Below are 23,002 nucleotides of genomic sequence, written 5' to 3'. Positions count from 1 at the left end.
AGTATAATAATCATAATTTATTACTTATACCCTGCCCACCTAGCCGGGCCTCCCTGGCCACTCTGGGCAGCTCCCAACAGAATATTTAAAGCATGATAAAACATCAAACATTAAAAACTTCCATTATTATTATTATTATTATTATTATTATTATTTTATTATTATTAGTAGGCATGCACAGGAAAACACTAAATTGTGAACCAGGAAGCCCCAAGTTCAAATGCTTAGCTCTGGCATGGAAGGTGAGCCAGACAAATCTTAGCACGCTGACATAATCTGCAATATGGCCTGGTCTAAAAACTGGTCTACCTTACAACATTGTTGTAAATGTGTGTTTTTTTAATGTTTATATGCCCTTTAAACACTCTTAAGGCTGAAATAGTGCACACCTTCATTTGGGGAAAAGCCATATTGAATCCAATGGGATTTACTTCTGAGGAAACATGTACAGAATCGGTACAATTTAAATGAAAATAAAAAGATGATGAAGATGATGGGAACCATAATTTCACATCCAGACCCGCTGCACAGCCATGAGCTGCAATCCAGTTCTGTACCTACGGAGTCATTCTGCACTGACAGACAACAACATGCAACTTGTGCCCACACACACACACACACACACACACACTGATTGGTATATATATGATCATGAATGTAATGCAGACACAGCTAATAGGCAATGTCTGTACCATGTGACAGCTACTCGGTACCTGCTAATATTAACATTTTATTGAGTTGCGCTATAAAAGGTAGGAAGCTATTGATAAGCACTGATAAGACATTCCCTGTTTATAGTTTGTTTATTTGTTTCTTAAAATTTATACACCACTTGATTGTAAAAAATATATGAAACAGGTTATAGTTTATGAGATATTTTGCAATTATTTATACTGATGGCATAAGGAAATAAACTTTTTTAAAAAAATATTAATGAATGCACTAGTTTACCACTAGGTGCGTGATACTCTGGTGATGACTGCAATGTGAGAAAGAGAAACTGTATTATTATTATTATTATTATTAAGTCTTCAGCAAATATCCATTAGGTTAAGAAGTGAGTGCTTAGCTTGGGAAAGTTTTCCCTTTGACTTCATGCACAGATTCTAAAATTAAGATCAAACAAGGAGCTGGAGGTGTCAGCCAATATCTGTGTCAAGTGAATTAGATTGACGCTGTCTGTCAACACCCACATGTGCACAATTGATGATATGTCTAATTAACAATATATTCAATAGTCTGTTTCACTGAATGTTTATGCTGTAAGTATATATTTAAAGAAATATATCACAAGATGTCAGAGCAGCCTTCAAAGCAGCTTTTCAATAATGAAAATGGAAGGCATGCTTTTAATAAAAGGAAACATTAAGTCCAAGTGCTAATAAGCAAAGGCCCTAATATCTTAGAATTAGAGTTATGCAAATTTTAGCTTAGAAAAGCAATGCCTGACTAAATAGATGTATAATAGAATCATTTGAATGTGATGACAGGCAGGGAGAAAATGAACTTGGTCTTTCTCCAAACTTGGGAGTCAATGAGCCGATTTAACAAAAGTACTTTTTTAAAATGGAAGGAAATATGCTTCCATCCAATGTAAATTAACTATTGATCTTTGAGGGTGGGAAATAGACCAAACATACTGAAATTTGCCCACTGATTGAACAAGATGGTTGGTAGGAGGGAGATAAGCTTTCTCAATCTCAGATTGTCACTGAAGAACATCTAACTTATTTATGTTTCCTTTGAAGTGATTACTCTTTAGATTAATGGCAAAAGCAGAATGAAGACCTAGACAGAACATTGGTCAGTCCATTATAGCAGTGATCCAACCAGACTGGCGTGCCTCTGTCATACATTGGGGTCAAAGTGAACTATATTGTAACCTGAGAGATTGTTCACTTATGGACCTCCAATGTGTCCAATTCAGTTATGTTGGAGTTTCTTCTGATATTCTGTGCACATCAGGAGCACGAACTGAACGCAGCCATGCACCCAAGAGAACAGTATGTACCTAGCTACTTTTGTGCATTTGTGTTAGGCTATGTTGGTTAGCACTGTTTTCTACTAAATGCACCTAAAACAGGTGAATGTGGGCCATTATTATTAAAGCAGTATACAGTTACACTGAATATGAATAAGGAAAGCATTCCAATGCAACATTTGAAAGCTGGATACCTCTATATGGCATAGCCAGTCTAAATTAAAAAAAAATACTACTGGAAGTAGTGTTACAACTCAGGAAACAAAAAACAAAACAAAAACAGAGATAAATGGCTGTGTGTCTTCTGGAGATGTTCTGCCTTTATAAGCAGCTTCTTTTAAATGGCCTCTTCTGGATCAAACATCTTTAAGAGGTTTCATAACAGCCAAATCTATTTTTGTCAATGCTGTGGCAACTGATGGCCTGTTAGATGTATTCCTAAGAAAATATTTAGGATTCATCTTGCTCCTTTACGGTGTCTGTTGTTCTTCAGTCCAGTTTTGAAAACTAGGGGCAGGGCAGAGGGGAGGGGAAGCATTTTGTAAGGATAATGGCATCGAGGGAAGTTTCTGCACTAATGGCATTTAATGTAAATTTAAATTTTGAGTTTTACCTAGCAGGAGGCATGGACATGACTGACAGATGTTTTGTTTGTTGATGTCCTTTTGCAACAGATGTTCCTTTGAGTGGTGGAGCCCAATGGTGCACTGTTCCCTGCAGTCTGCAGTGTTTTATGGGCAAAATTGGATGTAACGATATATTCAGTGCCTGTGGGCCCAGTGCTGTGTCCACAACATATTCATAAAAATAGTGCACCATTTTTAATGGACACACCTAAAGGTCTGTATGAAATGAAATTAGAGGGGGACAAGTAACTGAGATGAGTACTGCAATTGCCTAAGACAGCCTTCCTCAACTTGGTGCCCTCCAAGTGCTTTGGACTAAAACATCTGAAGAGTGTCAGGTTGGCAAGTGCTATCTTAGTTTGTTCTAGATTAAAACCATGGGTGTTGTGGGGAATTTTACCCTCTGGTTTCTGCAAAGACAAGATTTCACCGAAAAGTCCATGGTTAAAAGCTATTCCAAAATCTGCCTTTAAAAACTTATTAGCGGTGTATATATTGTTATGCCAGTGAAATGGAAGTCCAAACCTGTTTTCAGGATAGCTTTAAGTGCTAATTCATTGTTGTTTTCTCATTCGCTCCTCCCATCCTCCCAAAACTGTAAGTAGAAAAATAAGTAAGAGATAATGGCTCCAAAATGAATGTACAAGAAATTGGAAGCCCATGTTAAACAATGACAAATAAATTGATTTTGCTGGCTAGGAGGTACAACTGAATTTACCTTGGGTAGGGGTTAGATCCCATATTCCCTTCCATGAACAGACGGGTTCGTTGTGTTTGTGATCTAACAGAAAAAGAAAGGAGGAAGCTGGCTATTCTGCCACCCAAAGTACAGTGGGAAGATGGGATAGACTTTTCAGCTGCAGCACTGTAAGCTGCATCTAACAAAGTCATACCGTTAGTTCAAGGACTTCCACCTGTGCAACAACACTCCCCCCCTCCACTCACAGTGTGCCCCCCAAATCTGCTCCAGAGGGTTGGGGAAGCCCCCAAAACTGATTTGGAAGGAGCAAGGAGAATGTTTGTTGAGGTGAGCTAGAGAAAACCCCACTGTGGAAGCAGAAGACCTTGTGGTGATGGGACTTTATTGGATACAATACCTAGTTGTGGAGCACTTTCTAGGAATAGTTCCCAATATCCATCACATGGATGACCTTTCGGTGTCTAGCCCAAGCCTGACTTTCCAGGAAAGCCTTTGGGCTATGATTCTGCCCCCCCCCCCCAGTTTGTTGTGGCTTTTTTCTCCAAATACACATGATGTTTCTTTTATTTTTATTGTTTTGAATACATGGTTTTCTATTACGTTACCACAGGCTGCCTTTAGTGTTTTTAAAGAAAGGTAGAATCTAAATATTGTACCAGATAAATGCCTGTTCTCATTTGCTTTCAGTTCTGTCACCTAGCAACCCGCAAAAATACACCTACTTGTCGCAATGTAGAAATCTAATTAAGCATACCTGGCTTCCACCTAAACAGAAACTTGGTTGTGCAGGAGCTCACTGCCAAGGCACATTGGATACAGCCCATTTACTTTATGTGGCTTGATTGCCTTGGATTTTTTTTTCAGGTAATCATTTGCTACCTTGGAGGTCCCATTAAGGGATGTGGCCTGAGCAGAGTTCTGAGGGCTGAAGAGAGAGGCTTCATTCAGTCCACAGGCTTGAAGTCTCCCTACCCCTGCCATAGCAGTTACTGTATAACAAAACACTCTGTTCAGTTCTCCAATCAAAGTCTGTTTCAGAATTGTGTGTCAGTTGAGTGGTTAATTTAGCACTCAGCATGGATATTTGACTGAACATTGGTATATACCAATATACTAATGTGAGCATATGGAACAGTAATGCAGCCTATTTTTTAAAAAAAGAAAGTATGTGATCTTCTGAGCAAACATGAGATTATCTTGTTTGTAGACCATATTGGATTTTATGTCCAAAAATCTCCAATTCTGTGTCCTACTTTCTGTGCCTACGGCCACTGGCCTACAGCCTCAAGTTCATTTGGAACTTGTGTCAGCTCTGTCCTCCTATCCCATGAAGTTCAGCGATGTAATTCAGCTGTCAAGACATTGTTTTGAACTCTTGTTTAACAGGTTATGACTAACCAGGGTCTATTTTTGTCCATACAATGTGGTATTTCAGAATTTCTCCAGAATGTAAGAGACAACAAAATCAACAGCAAGAGGAAACATGTTTGCAGATTTGTGTGCTTCTCTGTGACTGCTTGGCAGACTTGACACTGGAGACAGTCAGCAGGACTGAAGAGCACGTCAGGACCAAAGCACAAACCAGAAGGTAGGATCAGAGAATAACCAAAGAAAAGAGGATCATACATGAGCACAGAAATACCTTGATGCTCTCTAACAAAGCTCAGCTGGAGCAGGAATCCCCCTTTATATTTTCTCATGCCTGGAAGGATCCAAAGATCATCTAAGATGGGCAAAGTCAGCCCAGATCAAGTTCAGTAGTTCGGTAGTTTACCTTACAGGGCAGTGAAAGAGATCCAGTGTGGTGTAGTGGTTAAGAGCGATAGACTCGTAATCTGCTCCTCCACATGCACCTGCTGGGTGACCTTGGGCCAGTTACACTTCTTTGAAGTCTCTCGGCCCCACTCACCTCACAGAGTGTTTGTTGTGGGGGAGGAAGGGAAAGGAGAATGTTAGCCGCTTTGAGACTCCTTCGGGTAGTGATAAAGCGGGATATCAAATCCAAACTCTTCTTCCTCTTCTTCATCCAGAAGCTCTTGGCACAGTGTGACAAAATTCCATGGATTTCTTCAGAGGTTACATAATGTGATCATCCTGTATAGTTGGATTGCTATCAACTTAAAGGCAAAAATTAGAGGGTTACTAATCACTAGTTTGGTTTATGCAACATGGTGAGCCACACTATGACTCATCATGACTGTTTAAACATGCAGCTAGGTGGGGGAGAAATTTGATTCAGTTAACATTTAAAGGCTAAGCTGCCAGATTTGTACTTTCCAGAACAATATGGGAACCAAAACGCAACTTTGAAATTCACACTTCTACAAATTTTGCAGTTCAGTTCTCCAAGCAAGCAATGTGTTAAAAAATGCATTTTTAAAGAATTGTGTGTATAAATATGCACAAGAGTGAAAATATCATACATTATATTTGGGAAACGAGCTCTGCAAAAATGTGTGTATAAAGCAAAATATATGTATATTAGGGGGAAAAACCATACTAATATGCTGAAGAATGTTCTTGAGGTATACAACCGCTGTGGAGAATTCAATAAGGCTGGAAAAATGAGAAACTGACTGAACCCAAAATTGACAAATCAGCCCATCCTGACATGCAGGCTCTCAGAGAGGAACTCACAGCTGTCTGAACTGGGCTCGTCGTTAAGCTCTCACCACACTTACCAGAAGCTGTAGCCAGGAGCAAACCTTGCAGAGAGAGCTTAACCACAAGTTCCCAGCTAGATGACAGGATAAGCTAAACATTGGCTTGGCTTCACTCAGTTCACTGCAGCGCAGGAGGAAAACGAACCAGGTAGGAGCAAAGTGCTTGTGAGCTGCTCTCCAGAAACCCACATATTTGCTTGGAAATGTTATGTGAACCAGGACACTGGTTTTAAAAGTGGTAGTAAAAGTGGCAAAACAAAACCACAATACGCTATATACAACACTTCGGTAAAAACGTAAGAAAAGCAGCCCTCCCGAACTCTTGCACTTCTTACACACCTTGAGGGGCAACAGTCACCTTTGAATCTTCACTTTGAGACAGCATTCACGAATCGTCTCAGTGCAGTGTCAGAAAGCAGGGGGAAAGCCAGCTCATTTGCTACTAAAAAGGAAAGGGGAAAAGAGAAGTTTGGAAAGTATCACAAAACTGAAGATATTAAAAGTATAGATATTGCCAAAAGCAACCACCTGCCAATTGGCAGTTTGATTATCACTTGCAATATGAAGAATGCACTTTCAGTAATAAAAAAGGTTGAAAGTTAAAATGCTCTGTGATGTTGCTAATTCCATTGTGATTTTCCATATTAATCATCATAAAGGCGATGCGGTCTTCAAAGGCAGGCAAAGCTATTCCCAGTGATCGTTCTGCATTGTTTCATTCATAGCACCAGAAGTGCCCTCAGATATAAATGTCAAATGCATCTTCCTTAGATAGATGCAAGATTGACTACATCCAATAGATTTGTCCAATATTTTCTTCATAAATGTAAAATGGAGCTTCTAAAACATTTTTAGGCCATTCCTAATTGTTCATCTGATTAGAAAGTATCCTGAATCTAACATGGATCTTTTTTTAAAAAATAATATTTATTAATTTTAAAGAGTTACAAAAAGAAAAAATTAAAAAACAGCATATTAAAAAGATACAAAACATCACATCGCAATAATAAAAAAGAAAAAAGAGAAAGAAGGAAAAAAAAAGAAATACAAAGAATCTTCCCATAACTTATCTTTCATTTGCTTATTTCCTTGACCTCCTCACACCTCCTTTTTTTGTATTCTAGTTCAGTTAACTATTTCAGCAAGTCCTTTCCATCTTTTCCAATTTTTGTCCTCTATTTTATCTTAATATAATATAAATTTACTTTCCCTCCTTCACCATTTAGCAATCTATTTTTTCTTAATCCTTTATAGCATTTCTGCTAAAACCACATTATTTCATTCCAACATCCTTCTAACATTCCTTAATTTTACTATGTTTCTGTAAATAAGCTTTAAATTTCTTCCAATCTTCTTCCACCAACTCTTCTCCCTGGTCTCGGATTCTGCCAGTCATTTCCGCCAGTTCCATGTAGTCCATCACCTTCATCTGCCATTCTTCCCGGGTGGGTAGATCTTGTGTCTTCCAATATTTCACGATGAGTATTCTTGCTGCTGTTGTGGCATACATAAAAAAAGTTCTATCCTTTTTTGGCACCAGTTGGCCGACCATGCCCAGGAGAAAGGCCTCTGGTTTCTTCAGAAAGGTATATTTAAATACCTTTTTCATTTCATTATAAATCATCTCCCAGAATGTCTTAATCCTTGGGCACGTCCACCAAAGGTGAAAAAATGTGCCTTCAGTCTCTTTACATTTCCAACATTTATTATCAGGCAAGTGGTACAGTGGTGCCTCGCAAGACGAAATTAATCCGTTCCGCGAGAGTCTTCGTCTAGCAGTTTTTTCGTCTTGCGAAGCAACCCTATTAGCGGATTAGCGCTATTAGCGGTTTAGCGGCTATTAAAGGCTTATCGGCTTATCGGATTAGCTGCTAAAAGGCTATTAAAGGCTTAGCGGCTTAGATAAAGGGGGGAAAAGCAAAAAAAAAATCTCAAGACTCGCAAGACATTTTCGTCTTGCGAAGCAAGCCCATAGGGAAATTCGTCCTGCGAAGCAACTCAAAAACGGAAAACCCTTTCGTCTAGCGGGTTTTCCGTCTTGCGAGGCATTCGTCTTGCGGGGCACCACTGTATATTTTTGCAAGCTTGACTGGTGTCATGTACCACCTGTATATCATTTTCATTATATTCTCTCTTAAGGCATTACATGCCGTAAACTTCATACCTGTGGTCCATAACTGTTCCCAGTCAGCCATCATAATATTATGTCCTACATCTTGTGCCCATTTAATCATAGTTGATTTCACCGTTTCATCCTGAGTATTCCATTTCAACAGCAAGTTATATATTCTTGACAAATTCTTAGTTTTGGGATCTAACAGTTCTGTTTCCAATTTTGATTTTTCCACCTGGAAACCAATTTTTTTATCCAAATTGTACACCTCCATTATTTGGTAATAATGGAGCCAATCTCGCACTCTATTTTTTAGTTTTTCAAAACTCTGCAATTTTAATCTGTCTCCCTCTTGATCCAAAATTTCCCAATATTTCAGCCAATTGGCCTCCATATTGAGCTTTTTCTGAGCCTTCACTTCCATTGGTGACAGCCACCTTGGGGTTTTATTTTCAAGCAAGTCCTTATATCTTATCCAGACATTAAACAGTGCTTTTCTGACAATATGGTTTTTAAATGCTTTATGTGCTTTAACCTTATCATACCACAAATATGCATGCCACCCAAATACGTTGTTAAAACCTTCTAGGTCCAGTACGTCAGTATTTTCAAGAAGCAGCCATTCTCTCAGCCAGCAAAACGCGGCCGATTCATAGTAAAGTTTAAAGTCTGGCAGGGCAAATCCGCCTCTTTCTTTAGCATCGGTTAATATCTTAAATTTTATTCGAGGCTTCTTGCCCTGCCAGACAAATCTAGGAATATCTCTCTGCCACTTCTTGAAACAATCCATTTTATCCAGAATTTGCAATGTTTGGAACAGAAACAGCATCCTTGGCAATACATTCATTTTTATCGCAGCAATTCGGCCTAGCAGTGATAACTTCAAGTTTGACCATATTTCTAAATCCTTTTTCACTTCCAACCAACATTTCATATTAACCCCTAGGTATTTCACTTTCTTAACCAATGTTACTGAATCTAACATGGATCTTGACTCAAACATTCCCACAACTTAAACCACTGGGCTTGGTCTACTGGGAGGCTCTTCTGTAAGCCACATTGAAATGAACAAGAGCATATATATACGTGCTTGCTCAACTTTGTGCTCTTTCAATAAGGCAATTGCAAAGGGTTGTGGCTCTCTGCCAGAGCACATGGTTTTTGTGCAGAAGGTTCCAGGTTCAGCCAGTCTTGGCATCTACAGGTAGGCCTGTCTGGAGAGCTCCTGCCAGGCACTGAGCTAAATGACTCTATATACTGCAGTTTCATATGAATTTCACATCTATTAATTTCCTTTCACATACACTTCCCATTAGATCTTGCTCTTGCCTTTTTGTCCTCATCGTTTTTTTTCTTCCATTATTCTGGAATTTATGTCAGTCTGTTAATGAAGAGTATTGTTGTCCCCACCACCCAATAATTGCATTTTCTGTCTTTCTAAAACACGTTTCTAGGTGACTGAATGTGCACAAAGTTCTCCCGCTGAAGCACTGTGCTTTTGTGCCTTAAGGCCGTTTCACACATTTCACAGCATAAACACACATTTGCACAAAGTTATGTGCAAAGGTAGGGAGACTCAACTTGTCGTGATTTACCTTGCACATGCAATTATCTCTGAAAACTTGCTCTCTCCTTTCAGATGTGGAGTGGTGAAAATTGGGTCCAGTGAGCCCAAGTCTCCCTACTTGGCCATCTAAAGGAGGGGGGAGGTAAGCATGCAAAGACAGAGGTTGTGCTTCTGATCACTTGAGTCACCCTTGGCACTCCACTGGGCCCAGCTGCCCAGCATCCTTAACATGTTGTCCAAAGACAGAGGATAATGCAAATGACTGGAAGCAGCATGTCTGCTTCTTGCAACCATGTGTCTAATACTCCCCCCCCCACCTAGACACGCAGAAAGGGGGGGCAAGGCAAGAGGAGGCAGTAATTAGTCTTCTTGCTCAGCATGCCTTCTGTCAGTGAAAGGCTCTGCCTGCTTGCTTAGCTCTCTCTCTTTGGGCAGTGCAGTAGGGAGGATTGGGTCCTACAGTAGGTGGAAATAGCAGCTGCTCCTTACTAGGGATAAAGGAATCTGTCAAATTTCGTTTCTCCACATTTCTGCATCAGTTTGTAATTTTAAAAAGTACCTCAAGAAAATGCATCAACATTTCAGACCATATTTTTCCTAATTTGCACATTTTTGGAAGCACTTTCTCATAATATAATGTATTTTTGTATGTTATTTTCACTAATATAGGCAGTATTATGCATGTTATTCCCCTAATACATGCATTTTACTACACATTATTTTTGTTAAAGAGCTGCAAAATTGAAAAAAGAGAAACTGCATTGCAAAATTCAGAGACGTGTGATTTTTCTGAGAACAACTGTTTCAGTTTCTACATTGTTTCCCCAACTGTGGATTAGGAAGTTTTGCATTAAAATGTGAACCAAGTCAAATTTCTTCTCCTTCCCTTGAGGCCCGTGACAACTGCTTGCTCACCCTCCCTCTTTTTTTTCTAAGAAGGAAGGTTGGGCTCAACTGTTAAGCCAAGCAGAAGAAAGCAGTTGAGTGAGCAAGAGTGTGGCCCATTGTCACCCTCCTTTTTAAACCTTCTCCCTGAACCCAATATGCGAGAGAGTGCAGGTGAGTGAGGGGAAAGACTGTTCCTTGTACATGCAGTCGACTCCCACTGGAAGCCTTGGTGGGTGGACTGGACAATTTGGGCCTCATCTTCTCTGTGACGCCACCAAGAGAGCAGAGGCAACAACCTTTACTCTTGGCAGTTTCACAGGGCCCAGTCCTCCCCCCCTCCCTCGTGTACTGTCCAGAGAAACCAAAGGTGAACAAGTAACAGGAAGGGCAGCCACTGTCTTCTCTGGTTCACTCACACACACCCTCATAAGCCACTCGGCTGGCTCCAATACTCCTAGAGGGCTGGCCCAAATCATTTTGACACCTGAAGAAGAGCAGCAAATGGCATCAATCTCTGAGTGTCAAGGTACATAGTACCCAGAGCCCTTTTAAGTGATTTTGCACATGGTGTTCTGAATTAATCTTTGCAAGGCATCCCTAATTGTTATTACAGTGGTACCTCGGGTTACAGACGCTTCAGGTTACAGACTCCGCTAACCCAGAAAAAGTACCTCAGGTTAAGAACTTTACCTCAGGATGAGAACAGAAATCACGCGGCGGCAGCGGGACACCCCATTAGCTAAAGTGGTACCTCAGGTTAAGAACAGTTTCAGGTTAAGAACGGACCTCCGGAACAAATTAAGTTCTTAACCCGAGGTACCACTGTATCAGATAACTGTGTAAGATTGCTGTATAATCTTACCAGGTGGCATAATCTTAGAAGAGGCATAACTGTGAGGGGGCCTGGCTGTGACTATCGTGAGGGGGCCCTGTGCTACACTATTGGCTTCAACTTCTCCAATGCTAAGCATATTTGGGGATAAGCAGTGTGTTTTGTTGTAGGAAGATAGAGATAGAGAGAGAGAGAGAGAGAGAGAGAGAGAGAGAGAGAGAGAACATCATGGTGTGTTGTACGCCATCCCCAATCTCGAGCGGTACAAGATTCCAGGGGTTCCAGGGTTCGGTTTCCTTGAAATGAAGGGAAGCAGAGCCTGTGGTGTCTGTATAATATTTGTTTTATTTACACACACAAACAACCTGAGCCTACTATGAAGGGGCACACAGCATTAAGAGCCGGGAAGGTATTGCTTCTCCAATAGCCACAGAAATCAGGCATGTCTCTCACTCTCAGGCTTCTGCTGGCAGTCAGCTTCCAGCCCAGCGCTCTCTCTCTCTCATACACACACCTCAACTCTTGCTAATGGCCAGGTGAGGGAGTGGGGTCTACCCATTTGCCCTCTGGCACAAAGCCACTTCCTTTGTTATACTAACAAACTTACAGCCCATTAACTCACTGTCAAATTTGCCTGGCTCCTTCACCAAGGGAAGCCCCCCCCCCCGCCCCACAAAAACACTTCACAACACTGTATGTATAACCAAGTACATGCCCAGCCAGCTGTTCCCTAACTATAAACTGCTTTTTAAAAAGGATGCTGTGGCAGCCAGCGCCAGGTTTGATGGGTCCTGGCAGGATGCCCATGTTGTCTCAGGTGTTGAGGAGGGGCCTGTTCGCAGCTCTCCATATCACCTGGCTCGCTCGCTCTCTGGGTGGTCATTCGCGGGATGGGTGGTCCTTGGACCTTTCCCCCTCCCCTCGCTCGAGGTCCAGCCCTAGCTGCCCCGCTGCAGAGAGGGGAAAGGTGGTGTGTTGCTGTGTACCACGGAGCACCGCCCAGCCACCCAAGGGGGGCCCAAGTCTCCCAGCAGCTGGTCGGGCTTCCGTGGCCTCGCTCCCCTCATACGCCGAGGCCCGATCATCCACCGACCCACCGCCCCCCTACGGCGCGCGCGCGCGCTCTCTCCCTTCCAGGCGCGGGCCTTGCCCGAGGTGGTCCGCAAAAAGGGAAGTTTAGTAAGACCGCAGCAGTAAAAGACCCCAACCCCCCAGCCTTGTCGCGGCTCAGCCTGGCGCCGGCGCTGCCTGGGCGAGCCCTTCCCCGCCCACCTTTCCGTGAGAGGCAAACATCCGCCCTAGCGTGGCGGAAGGGAAGCAGAAGGCGAGCCAGGAGCCGCTCAGAAAGAAGCGGAGGCAGCGCGGCGAAAGGGACGGTCGCCAGACTGCTCTGGCCGGCCGCTGCACCATGGACGCCTTCTGCGGATCCAGTTTCTGGGTAAGTAAGCATTCCTCCCTCCTCGCCGCCGCCGCCGCCTCCCAATCACCCGGTGGCCCTCGGAGGCCAGCGCATCCCTCCCGTTTTCCCCAAATAAGTAAGGAAGTCAAGGGAGTTTCCGCTCATCTGCCTTCAGAGCATGTCTCTTGTTTCAAGAAAGGACGATCATTTAATGAAACACAGGCGCGGGCATCGGGCATCGCCAGGCTGCAACTTTCGGGCACTTCAGTGAACTTTAAAGGGATGGGGCATGGAAAGGTCGGGAGGAGGGGAGTCTTTAAGTTTCTGCATGCGCAACCTCTCCTCCTGCCGATGGGTTCTTGTTTTTGATGGGGGTGGATTGCCTCCAGAGTCTGGGGTGGAGAAAAGCACCCGAAAAGAGGGAGAAAGAGTTAAGAGGTGTGTGTGGACCAGCAGCATGACGCGGGGATGCAGACTCCTCAGAGGGGGGTTGCCGAGGGCGAGAAGGCAGGAGCTATGCGATGTGGGTTAGCAGACCTGGTTGGAGGCGCAGCCTTGCCGTAGATGAGCACAGTCACGCGTACACGTGGAACCCAAACCTTGCAACCTGGAGGGCAGAAACTCGCGGAGATGACTTGCCTCACGCATCCCAAAACTTCCAAGTAAAATATAATGGAGTTACGAAAAGAAACGTGGGGGGGGGGGTCATCTTTCTCAGTTCTCAGCGTATTATCAAACAAGCGTGGACCCAAAATGAAATGTTGCAATTCATCCCCCAAAGGCGCGCTCCTGTCTTTCGAGACAGATGGATGCCAACAGTCCCTGTGTATTGAGGGACTAAACAAAAACTTGCCGGAGGCAGGTTCAAACCCATGAATGGCACGTGCTTGCATATTTCTGCCGGGTTAAAAACTAGCAGCACTTCTCACACAGATGCACGTGCGTTCATTCCCACTGGAATCGATGAAGTACTTGGGAACGTGTTCAGCACTCAGACACATTGCTGGCATACCGAAAAACAGTTGCATTTTTATAGGAATAAAAAAAGAAAACCTCTGCCCTACTGACTTCTAAGGTGAGGCAGGTGAGGCTACTCCCTGGTGCTGCAAACCTGACTAGACAGGTATTTTTCCAATCCCTTAACTGCCACACCATTCTAATGCTGGGCAAAACCAATACACAAGCTTGAGCAAGGCAATTGTTAGAGGCTGTTAGAGCATGTGGCTGTTTCTTCAAAGTTGGAGTCTTACTCATTCCAGCCCTGGAGAATATCTCTGTCCACTGGAAGATGTATGTTGATACTTGGGTCCTGCTTTTTTTGGGCGGGGGGGGACCAAAGCATACAGTGGTACCTCGGGTTAAGTACTTAATTTGTTCCAGAGGTCCGTTCTTAACCTGAAACTGTTCTTAACCTGAAGCACCACTTTAGCTAATGGGGCCTCCTGCTGCTGCCGCGCTGCCTGAGCCCGATTTCTGTTCTTATCCTGAAGCAAAGTTCTTAACCTGAAGCACTATTTCTGGCTTAGTGGAGTGTGTAACCTGAAGTGTATGTAACCTGAAGCGTGTGTAACCCGAGGTACCACTGTATTGTTATACAGCTGTTTATTGTGCAGCAATTCCTTGTTCCCTCCACAGAAATGGAAGTATCACAGGCTGCATTCCTAGACCTATGTACTTGGCTGGAAGCACCATTGTGTTCAATGGGCTTTTACCTCTGAGCAGACATGCAGACTCACTCTGTCAGATACATTGTGCCCCAGAGGAATGAAATGGAGACTGACACAAATTACAAAACCGAGTAAGGCTGAGCATTTTTCAGGAGAAGAGAATCTTCTTGCACTTTTGTCCAAAATTTAAATGCTTTATTATATAGTCCTATTGAGTTCAATGGGAGTTTTGCCCTAATTAGCATATTTTGGTTCATAGCCTAAATTTTTGTGTGTTGTAGAAATGGTTATCTGTGGAAATATATACATGTACATTTGTGTATATTTTGTGTCCATGGTAGGTCACTGATTTGCAGAAGCAAGTTCGTGATGTATTGCCCTGGAGGCATGCTATAACGGTATAGCATGGATGGAGAGCCTATGGCTGACTGTAACTCCCATCATGCCTGACCATTGATTATGTTGGGTGGAGCTGATGGGAGTTTGAGCACAGCAGCATCAAGAGGGTCACTGCCGTATAGTGCTTTGTAATAACTGGTTTTACTGAATAATGTATTGCTGGCATTGCTTACCTAGCTTTTCTCGTGGTTTCTTCAATGCTTTTGTAGTGGCTTTTTCAGATACCAAGGAGGATATCTTTGTCATTCAAAGATTTAAGTCTAGGAAAGTCTGTACAAAAAAATCCAATGATTTTGCAATCATAATTATTTATGCAAAATAAATATGTCGTGTAATTACTATTGCAAGTGATGCTTTGCACAGGCCTAGTTCTCACCGACGATGGTTGAGGAAGACTTCCTGTTTTCTGGACTGTACAACCAGATTGCAGGTGTGGGGAACTATACGATGGACTTGTTCCCTTAGGCACAACAGAAAATAAGCATGTCAAACCCGGGCCCTTTCTACGAACGTTTTGAGAGCTCTCCACTCCGCAGCGTAATGGCAGGGAAGGGGAAGAAGAAGAAGAAATGGATTATATTCAGGAGCACTATTAGAGGTGTGAGCACCTTGTTTTCCGAAGGCTAATAGTAACTCTGGGGGGTTACTGTTAGATATAATGGGAAAACAGCACTGTGGAAAAGCATTACCCCTTTCCAGAGATAATGCTCCAGTTATAATTAGAACCATCAGTGGTTGCTTTAATTTGAAAATAAAATATTGGGATATATTATCATGGATCTTGTATAGTTTGGCTCTCCAGTTGGTTACTGAGTTGATTAGAACTCTTTCCTCCCCCTCCCCCCCCCCCCGTCTCTCATGTGTGTGGGGCTGTTAAGCTGCGGCTCTCCATTGCCTCCAATGGAAGTGTTTCAATGCATTGATGTAGGTGTAACATGATATCAGTACAGTGGTACCTCAGGTTACAGACGCTTCAGCTTACAGATGCTTCAGGTTACAGACTCCGCTAACCCGGAAGTAGTACCTCAGGTTAAGAACTTTACCTCAGGATGAGAACAGAAATTGCGCGGTGGCAGTGTGGCGGCAGCAGGAGGCTAAAATGGTACCTCAGGTTAAGAATGGACCTCCAGAATGAATTAAGTTCTTAACCTGAGGTACCACTGTACAAGGGTTGCTCCAATCCTGTGTATTGTAGGACTGATTGCAGACCATACTCCCATGTACCACATTCAACCAGTCCTGGAACACAGCCCTTCTGAAAGTCAGCTGTTGCCCAACCACCTTTACCACAATGCGTAAATTCATTATGTCACCGTGTTTCTTTGTGTCTGATGGTTCAAAGAGACTTTGTAGCTACTGACTTCTGCCCAGCAGAAGTTTAACACAAAGATAAGTCCATTCTGTTAGCCACTTAACGGAATACTCTTGGAGTCTTACACATGTTCTCTGTGAATTTGCAGTAAGCTGCCTCACCTTTTAACAGATATGTATGTGCTTCTCAAATGTACACTGTGTGCTGTGCTGTTGAGTGGTTCATGTTTCTTAATAAGAGGCTTCTTTGGGTATCCATAGTAAAACAAAAACAAAACACTTTAGTTTCATTTCCATTATTGGTTTGGAGGAAACTCTCCACCTCCTTAAAGGGTAACCACTCTGCTCGGACTACTCCTAAGATTTATTTACAGTGGTACCTTGGTTTACAAACTTAATCCATTCCGGAAGTCCGTTTTTAAACCTAAACTGTTCTTAAACTGAGGCGCGCTTTCCCTAATGAGGCCTCCCGCTGCCAGTGCCCTTCTACCGTTCGGATTCCATTCTTAGACCGAGGTAAAGTTCTCAAACCAAAACACTATTTCTGGTTTTGCGGAGTTTGTAAACCAATTCATTCTTAAACCAGACTGTTCTTAAACCGAGGTACCACTGTACTTACTATCATTTTTATCTCTCACTTCCTCAGGGTGGTGGACAAGGTTCCCCCATGCACTTTTACCCTTACAACAAAGCAGTGAGGTAGATTAGGCCTAGCAATAGTGACTTATCTAGGTCATCCAGTGAGCTTCACGGCTGTGTAGAAATTTGAACCTAGTTCTTTTCTGTCTTAGGTCAACACTCAGAAGAACCACCACTCTGGTTCCAAAGCTAGATAGTAAGCTGCTGGCTAAAGGGAGTGTCTTAAAAATAAGAAGATGATGCTTTTCAAAAGGAACATGAGAACAATCCCTTTTACCTTTGCCCCAGTTTAGGGAGTGTCTTGATCTGCGGTGTTGTACTTCATGTTGACACTGACAGCCACATTATTATTTGTTTAATGCATATAAAAGTTTCTTATGCCAATAGTATACTGCAGGCTAGTGGGAGCTAGCCTCATATTGGGCCCAACAGTTTTGTGCAAGCTTTAAACGCTTTCTTGGTTTTAGTATGTCAGACTGGAAAGCAATGGAGCCGGTAACACAAAAAGTAGATTCTGCAAAGGCTATTCTGTCTAGAAATAGAAGGGCAGCTCTCCCCTCTTTGTATCTGCTTAATAAAAACCCCTCTCAGAGTCATAGAATTGGAAGGGACCCCAAGGATATTCTAGTCCAACCTCTGATATGCAGGAATCTCAACTAAAGCACCCATAACAAATGGCCACCCAACCTCTGCTTATAGAAATCTCCAGTGAAGGAGAGTCCGCCACCTCTCATGGTGTTCCACTGTTGAACAGCTCTTACTGTCAGAAAGGTATTTCTGACGTTTAGTTGGAGTTTCCTTTCCGGTAACTTGAACCCACTGGTTCAGGTCCTAGCCCCGGAGCAGGAGAAAAGAAGCTTCCTCTGTCTTCCATGTGACAGCCCTTTAGAAGATGGCTATCATATCTCCTCTCAGTCTCCTCTTTCCCAAGCTAAACATACTCAGCTCTCTCAACAGTTCCCCGTAAGGCTTTGTTTCCAGACCATTGGCCATCTTGGTTGCCCTCCTGTGCACAGCTTCCAGCTTGTAGACATCCTTCTTAAATTGTGGTGCCCAGAACTGGACACAGTATTCCAGGTGTGGTCTGACCAAGGCAGAATAGAGTGGAACTATTGCTTTCTTTGATCAGTACACTATACCTCTGTTGATGTAGCCTAGAATAGCATTATCTTTTTTGCTGCTGCATTACCCTCTTGACTCATGTTAAGCTTGTGGTCTACTAAGACCCCAAGATCCTTTTCACATGTACTACTGGCAAGCCAGGTGTACCCCATCTCATATTTCTTCCTGCCTAGGTGCAGAACCTTTCATTTGTCCCTATTGGAATTCATTTTGTTGGTTTTGACTTCTTCTCCATTCTGTTAAGGTCAAATTGAATCCTAATTGTGTCTTCTGCAGCATTAGCTGCCCTTCCCAGTTTGGTAGCGTCTGCAGATTGGCTGAGCATCATCTCAAGACCTTCATCCAAGTCATTTATAAAGACGTTGAACAAACAACAGGCACAGGACAGAACCCTGTAGCACCCCACTTGTCACTTTCTCCCCAGAATGATGATGAACCATTGGTGAGCACTTTTTGCATTCAGTCATCAAGAGCTAAAGAAGTAGTACAGAGAGTGTTTGTTTGTTATGACATCACAATATAATGCAAGCAAAACAAACATCAGAGCTGAACCCCTATTGATGTGAGTGGAAAGTGGTGGAGTCCCCTACTGGACATCTCTTTCACAGCAATCTTAGATTTAAACTAAATTTCCTGATTAATTTAGAAATTTTCATCCTAGAGAAGTACCTAAAAAAGCAAAGGTGTTAGTAAATAGGAAGAGTTTTCCCCATAAACACTGTTGCCAAGAACTGCATACAGAACAACCAGGAAATTATGTAACCAACATTTATTAGGTGCATTCCAGTTTTTAAATACATTGTTGATCATCCCAAGAGAAAGGATTGCTTAACTGTTCAGGAATCCTGTGAGGCCAGAAAGTTCTAGATGAAATGACTGGCTTCTGTGAAAGTTAATTTACAAGCAGCCTTCTGATCAAAACAGCGAGTGCCTCTTCTTGTTTGGTAAATCCACGAGCTAATTCAACTGCCACCCCCAGAGTGGACCGTTTTTCTAGGCTTGACCTATTGTTGCCTTTCTCTTTCAAGAAAGGTGCTGCTCCTGTTCTGCAAGGTGATGGTTGGAGATGCTGATGCAAATATGCCTGCTTCTATATAGGGTGGAGTTAGAAGCAGGGTTAGATGTGAAGAAGCAGTATTCTGAACAATGAGTTTCTTATCTCTCGGGCTGCGTACAATACAGACTATACCATTTGAAGCACATTTCCCCCTCAAATAATTTTGGCGCCTTTAGTTTTACCCCTCAGAGAGTTACAAGTCCTAGCAGCCCTTAACAAACTACAGTGAACAGAATTCTTGGAGGGGTGGGGGCATGTGCTTTAAAGGTACTGATCACTGCAGATGGTGACAGCAGTCACGAAATTAAAAGATGCCTGCTTCTTGGGAGAAAAGCAATGACAAACCTAGACAGCATCTTAAAAAGCAGAGACATCACCTTGCCGACAAAGGTCCATATAGTTAAAGCTATGGTTTTCCCAGTAGTGATGTATGGAAGTGAGAGCTGGACCATAAAGAAGGCCGAAGAATTGATGCTTTTGAATTATGGTGCTGGAGGAGACTCTTGAGAGTCTCATGGACTGCAAGAAGATCAAACCTATCCATAATGAAGGAAATCAGTCCTGAGTGCTCACTGGAAGGACAGATCCTGAAGCTAAGGCTCCAGTACTTTGGCCACCTCATGAGAAGAGAAGGCTCCCTGGAAAAGACCCTGATGTTGGGAAAGATGGAGGGCTGAAGGAGAAGGGGACGACGGAGGACGAGATGGTTGGACAGTGTTCTCGAAGCTACCAGCATGAATTTGACCAAACTGCGGGAGGCAGTGGAAGACAGGAGTGCCTGGCATGCTCTGGTCCATGGGGTCACGAAGAGTCGGACACAACTAAACGACTAAACAACAACAAATGTACACAGCCTAGGGGAAGAATTCAGTGCACAGCTATAGAAATAATTCTATCAACACCTGCTTTTCAACTTGCCAGGTGGAAAAATCCCCTTCCTCCCTCTACATGCTGTTCTGGGGGTTCTCACAACACACACATCCCACGCCAATTATTGGGGGTACAAGGAGCACGGGGGAAAGCCCCATTGCACAAGCAGAAATATTTGTGCAGGGCTTCTACTGACAGAACTCATTAACTGAACATTTAGCTGAAATTTACTTCCCTGCAATCCCTTGGTCCTGCCCTCTGGAGAAACAGAGAATATCTTCTATGTGACATCGCTTCAGGCATTCAAAGATGACCATCGTACCCCCCCTTAACCTTCTCTTCTCCAAGCTGAACATCCCCAGCTCTTTCAACCATTCCCCATAGGGCTGGGTTTTCAAAAGCCCTCGCCATCCTATCTGCCTTGTGCTGGACATGTTCCAGAACACATGTCCATGCAATACTGGCATATCTGATCATAAATACAAATCAAGTAGCCAGAAATGTAAAACAAACAAACAACAACTTAAAGCAAGAGAACTATTAGAAGTTAAAGGACACCAATCAATCCTGGAGTTTGAGCAATGAAACTGTGGGAAGAGAAGAAAGAGGTGTTGCAAGGTTATACCAGACCCAGCAAAATTCTGCTTGGGCAATAGTGAAAAGCAGTAAAGGAAAACAACAGAGCTTCAGAATCCCCACATCATTAATTTGGTACCAACATGTTGCATAAAGTAACTTTGATGAGGATGAGGTATGTTGAAACTGCCTCTGCATCCTGAATAGGCTTTTGCATTTCTGTACTGTTGTGGATTTGCTAGTCATGTTGGCGCAATCATTTTGGGAAATAGCAAACCACTTCCAACACAGTCCTTAGTTTGTTGCAAGACCAGTTCCACACCCTATCTACATCACTGCCTAACCATTTTGGTGGGAAATTTGCATCAGGTCAGAATACATTTGTATAATGAATGAGATTAACTGTATATACTGTAATTATGTCCTTCTTCCCCTCCCCCCTGCAGTAGTGTATAGTGTTGCTATCTTCTGTGGTCGATGTTTCAGGCATCTTGGGCAGAGTCTTTTGGAGCATGTTCAGAATGCATTTCTCAGGCTGAAATTGTGCACCCATGCAGCTAGTTGCCATGGGGTGGAGGAGGAAGATGTTTGATCCATTTTTTTGCACGTGACACTCCCAGACTTGTTTGCGTATCAGAATGCAGTTCCTAGCTGGATTATTCTCTTCTCCAGCTTTTGCGCATAAAAAGTCTGTACAAAAAAGTCTTCAAGGAAAGCTAAATCTTGTAAGTGAGTAACACCTGCAGATCTTCTTGCTTTGCATGGAGCCACCTGTGCTGTGGCCTCAGTTGACCATGTGGCCTTTGCAAGGAAGGGGTGGAGGAAATCATTAATCAGTTTACTTCTTTGGAACTGTATAGCCTCAGTACCCTTTTAGGCCACAAATGAGTTGTTTATTACTTATAAAAATCTCTTGCAAGGATCCAGGGCAGAAACTTGGCCTGGTGCAATCTAATTATATTAAGATTTTTTTTTTCATTTGCTTTGGGGCTCACTTCAATATCCTGAGATGATTATGTAACAACTAACCACACTGTGTGGGCAATTTTTATATCACATCACATCACATTAATATATATATAGATACACGAGAGAGAGAGAGAGAGAGAGAGAGAGAGAGAGAGAAAGAAAGAAAGAAAGAAAGAAAGAAAGAAAGACACTAAAATGCTTGAACTTAACAATGCTTATATGAAGTGTTTTGCCTGCCAAAAATTACTGCTGAAAATGCTTTGGGACACAGTACTTTGCAGAAGGCCTCTCTCCCACAGGTTCTTTCGATGTTTACACTGTGCATTCTACACATGCACCTCTTTTGTTCCTCCATTCAGGCAAGTGGGAGGGATTATCAGACTTCAAGAACTTGTTCCAGCAAGGTAAAAGCACACAGGAAGGGTGTGGAGCAAGGCCCGTGGGTGGCCCCAAGGGAGAAAAGGTGTGGAGCGTGGTCTCGATAGTCCCAGAGGCAAAACAGAGAGGGCTGGAATTTGGTCCCTGGGCTTGAGATTTCCCACCGTGGTCCAGGCAGAGGATTCCTCCCCCCACCCTTTATCAAGTGCTGCTAACTGTAGCCTTTTAATCAGCATTGAGGATGCTGAGTCAGCATCCAGAACAATCAGCTTATTGGCTATTATATCAAAACACAGTAGGGAATAAAATATTTTCTAGCTGGGTTGCTTTATGTCCCTTATTGCAGAATAAATCTTATTTTTAAGCCATAATTTTTTAGTGCTTTTTAATTCTGCTGTTGTGAGTGAGAAACCTTGTTCTATAGCACTAGAAATATGTGTGACAGCAACAGAGTTACTTGCAATTAAGTTAATAATAATAATAATAATAATAATAATAATATCCTGTAGGTTGGAGTGCCTATCCATGTGCCATGGCCAGATGTTAAAATCCAAGTTAGGGTTTCAATCAACAAACTTCATGGCATGCCAATTACAGTCCTACGTAAATTAGTCAAGCTCAGTTAGATGAATCAGATTTACACTTGAACATATTTGCAGTGTTTGTGCAGAGTAGATCCTCATTGCAATATTCCACCAAATTGTGTTGTTCGAACCTCTATCATATTTATTTTTTACTCCCTTCAAATGCTCTTTGTAAGATTGGGTGTACAATTTGATTAACGTTGTCAGCGCTTGGAACGAATGTTTCAAAGGCTGTTCAAGCCACTTGAGTTACACTAAATGGTCTGTGGTTTTTGGATACTGTATTGGCACATAATTCACCACCCACTGGTTGTGATGTTGGCAAGGCAAAGAAAATCCATCTGTCTGGCTTGATCACTCTTATCACCTGCCAGGTGGGCTGATCATCCAAGCAGTATTGATGCTTCTTGCCAATGGTTTTCTTGGAGCACAACAGCCTCTCTTATTGCTAATGAGCAGGCCTGTATGATGTAGATGACAGGGGAATTATAGAAACAGAAGGTGCCTATTTTGTGCTGGCTTAGCGCAAAGTTTCTTAGCCCAAAATTGAAAAGAGGTTACTCCATGGCCCCAGGTTTCCTACATTTCTATACCAGATTGATCATTCAATCCAGCGAGTTAAATAGGAAACAATGGGATAGGTTTGTTTTGCCCATTAAGT

General features: G+C 42.7%; 1 protein-coding gene across 3 annotated transcripts in view; it reads left to right on the top strand.

Moving 5' to 3' along the window:
- Window positions 1–1,648: 1,648 nt before the first annotated feature.
- The window catches only part of ABCC3 (ATP binding cassette subfamily C member 3), an 82,644-nt gene continuing 61,290 nt past the window's right edge, over window positions 1,649–23,002 (top strand). Inside the window, exons 1-3 of one of the 3 annotated variants that reach the window (XM_080993584.1) lie at window positions 1,649–2,003; window positions 2,656–2,821; window positions 4,743–4,895. Coding sequence is in view for 1 of the 3 variants with exons in the window: in XM_080993585.1 (XP_080849711.1) it covers window positions 12,779–12,808 (30 nt within the window). In the remaining 2 variants the exon portion in view is untranslated. Of the gene's footprint in view, window positions 2,004–2,655; window positions 2,822–4,736; window positions 4,896–12,654; window positions 12,809–23,002 lie in introns of those variants that run through there. The other 2 variants (XM_080993583.1, XM_080993585.1) reach the window with 2 other exon arrangements.

Source organism: Podarcis pityusensis, assembly GCF_964106645.2.
Source record: "Podarcis pityusensis genome assembly, chromosome: 2".
NCBI classification, from domain to species: Eukaryota; Metazoa; Chordata; class Lepidosauria; order Squamata; family Lacertidae; genus Podarcis; species Podarcis pityusensis.
The sequence above is the reverse complement of the archived record's forward strand: the minus strand, read 5'-3'. Positions and strand labels throughout refer to the sequence as shown.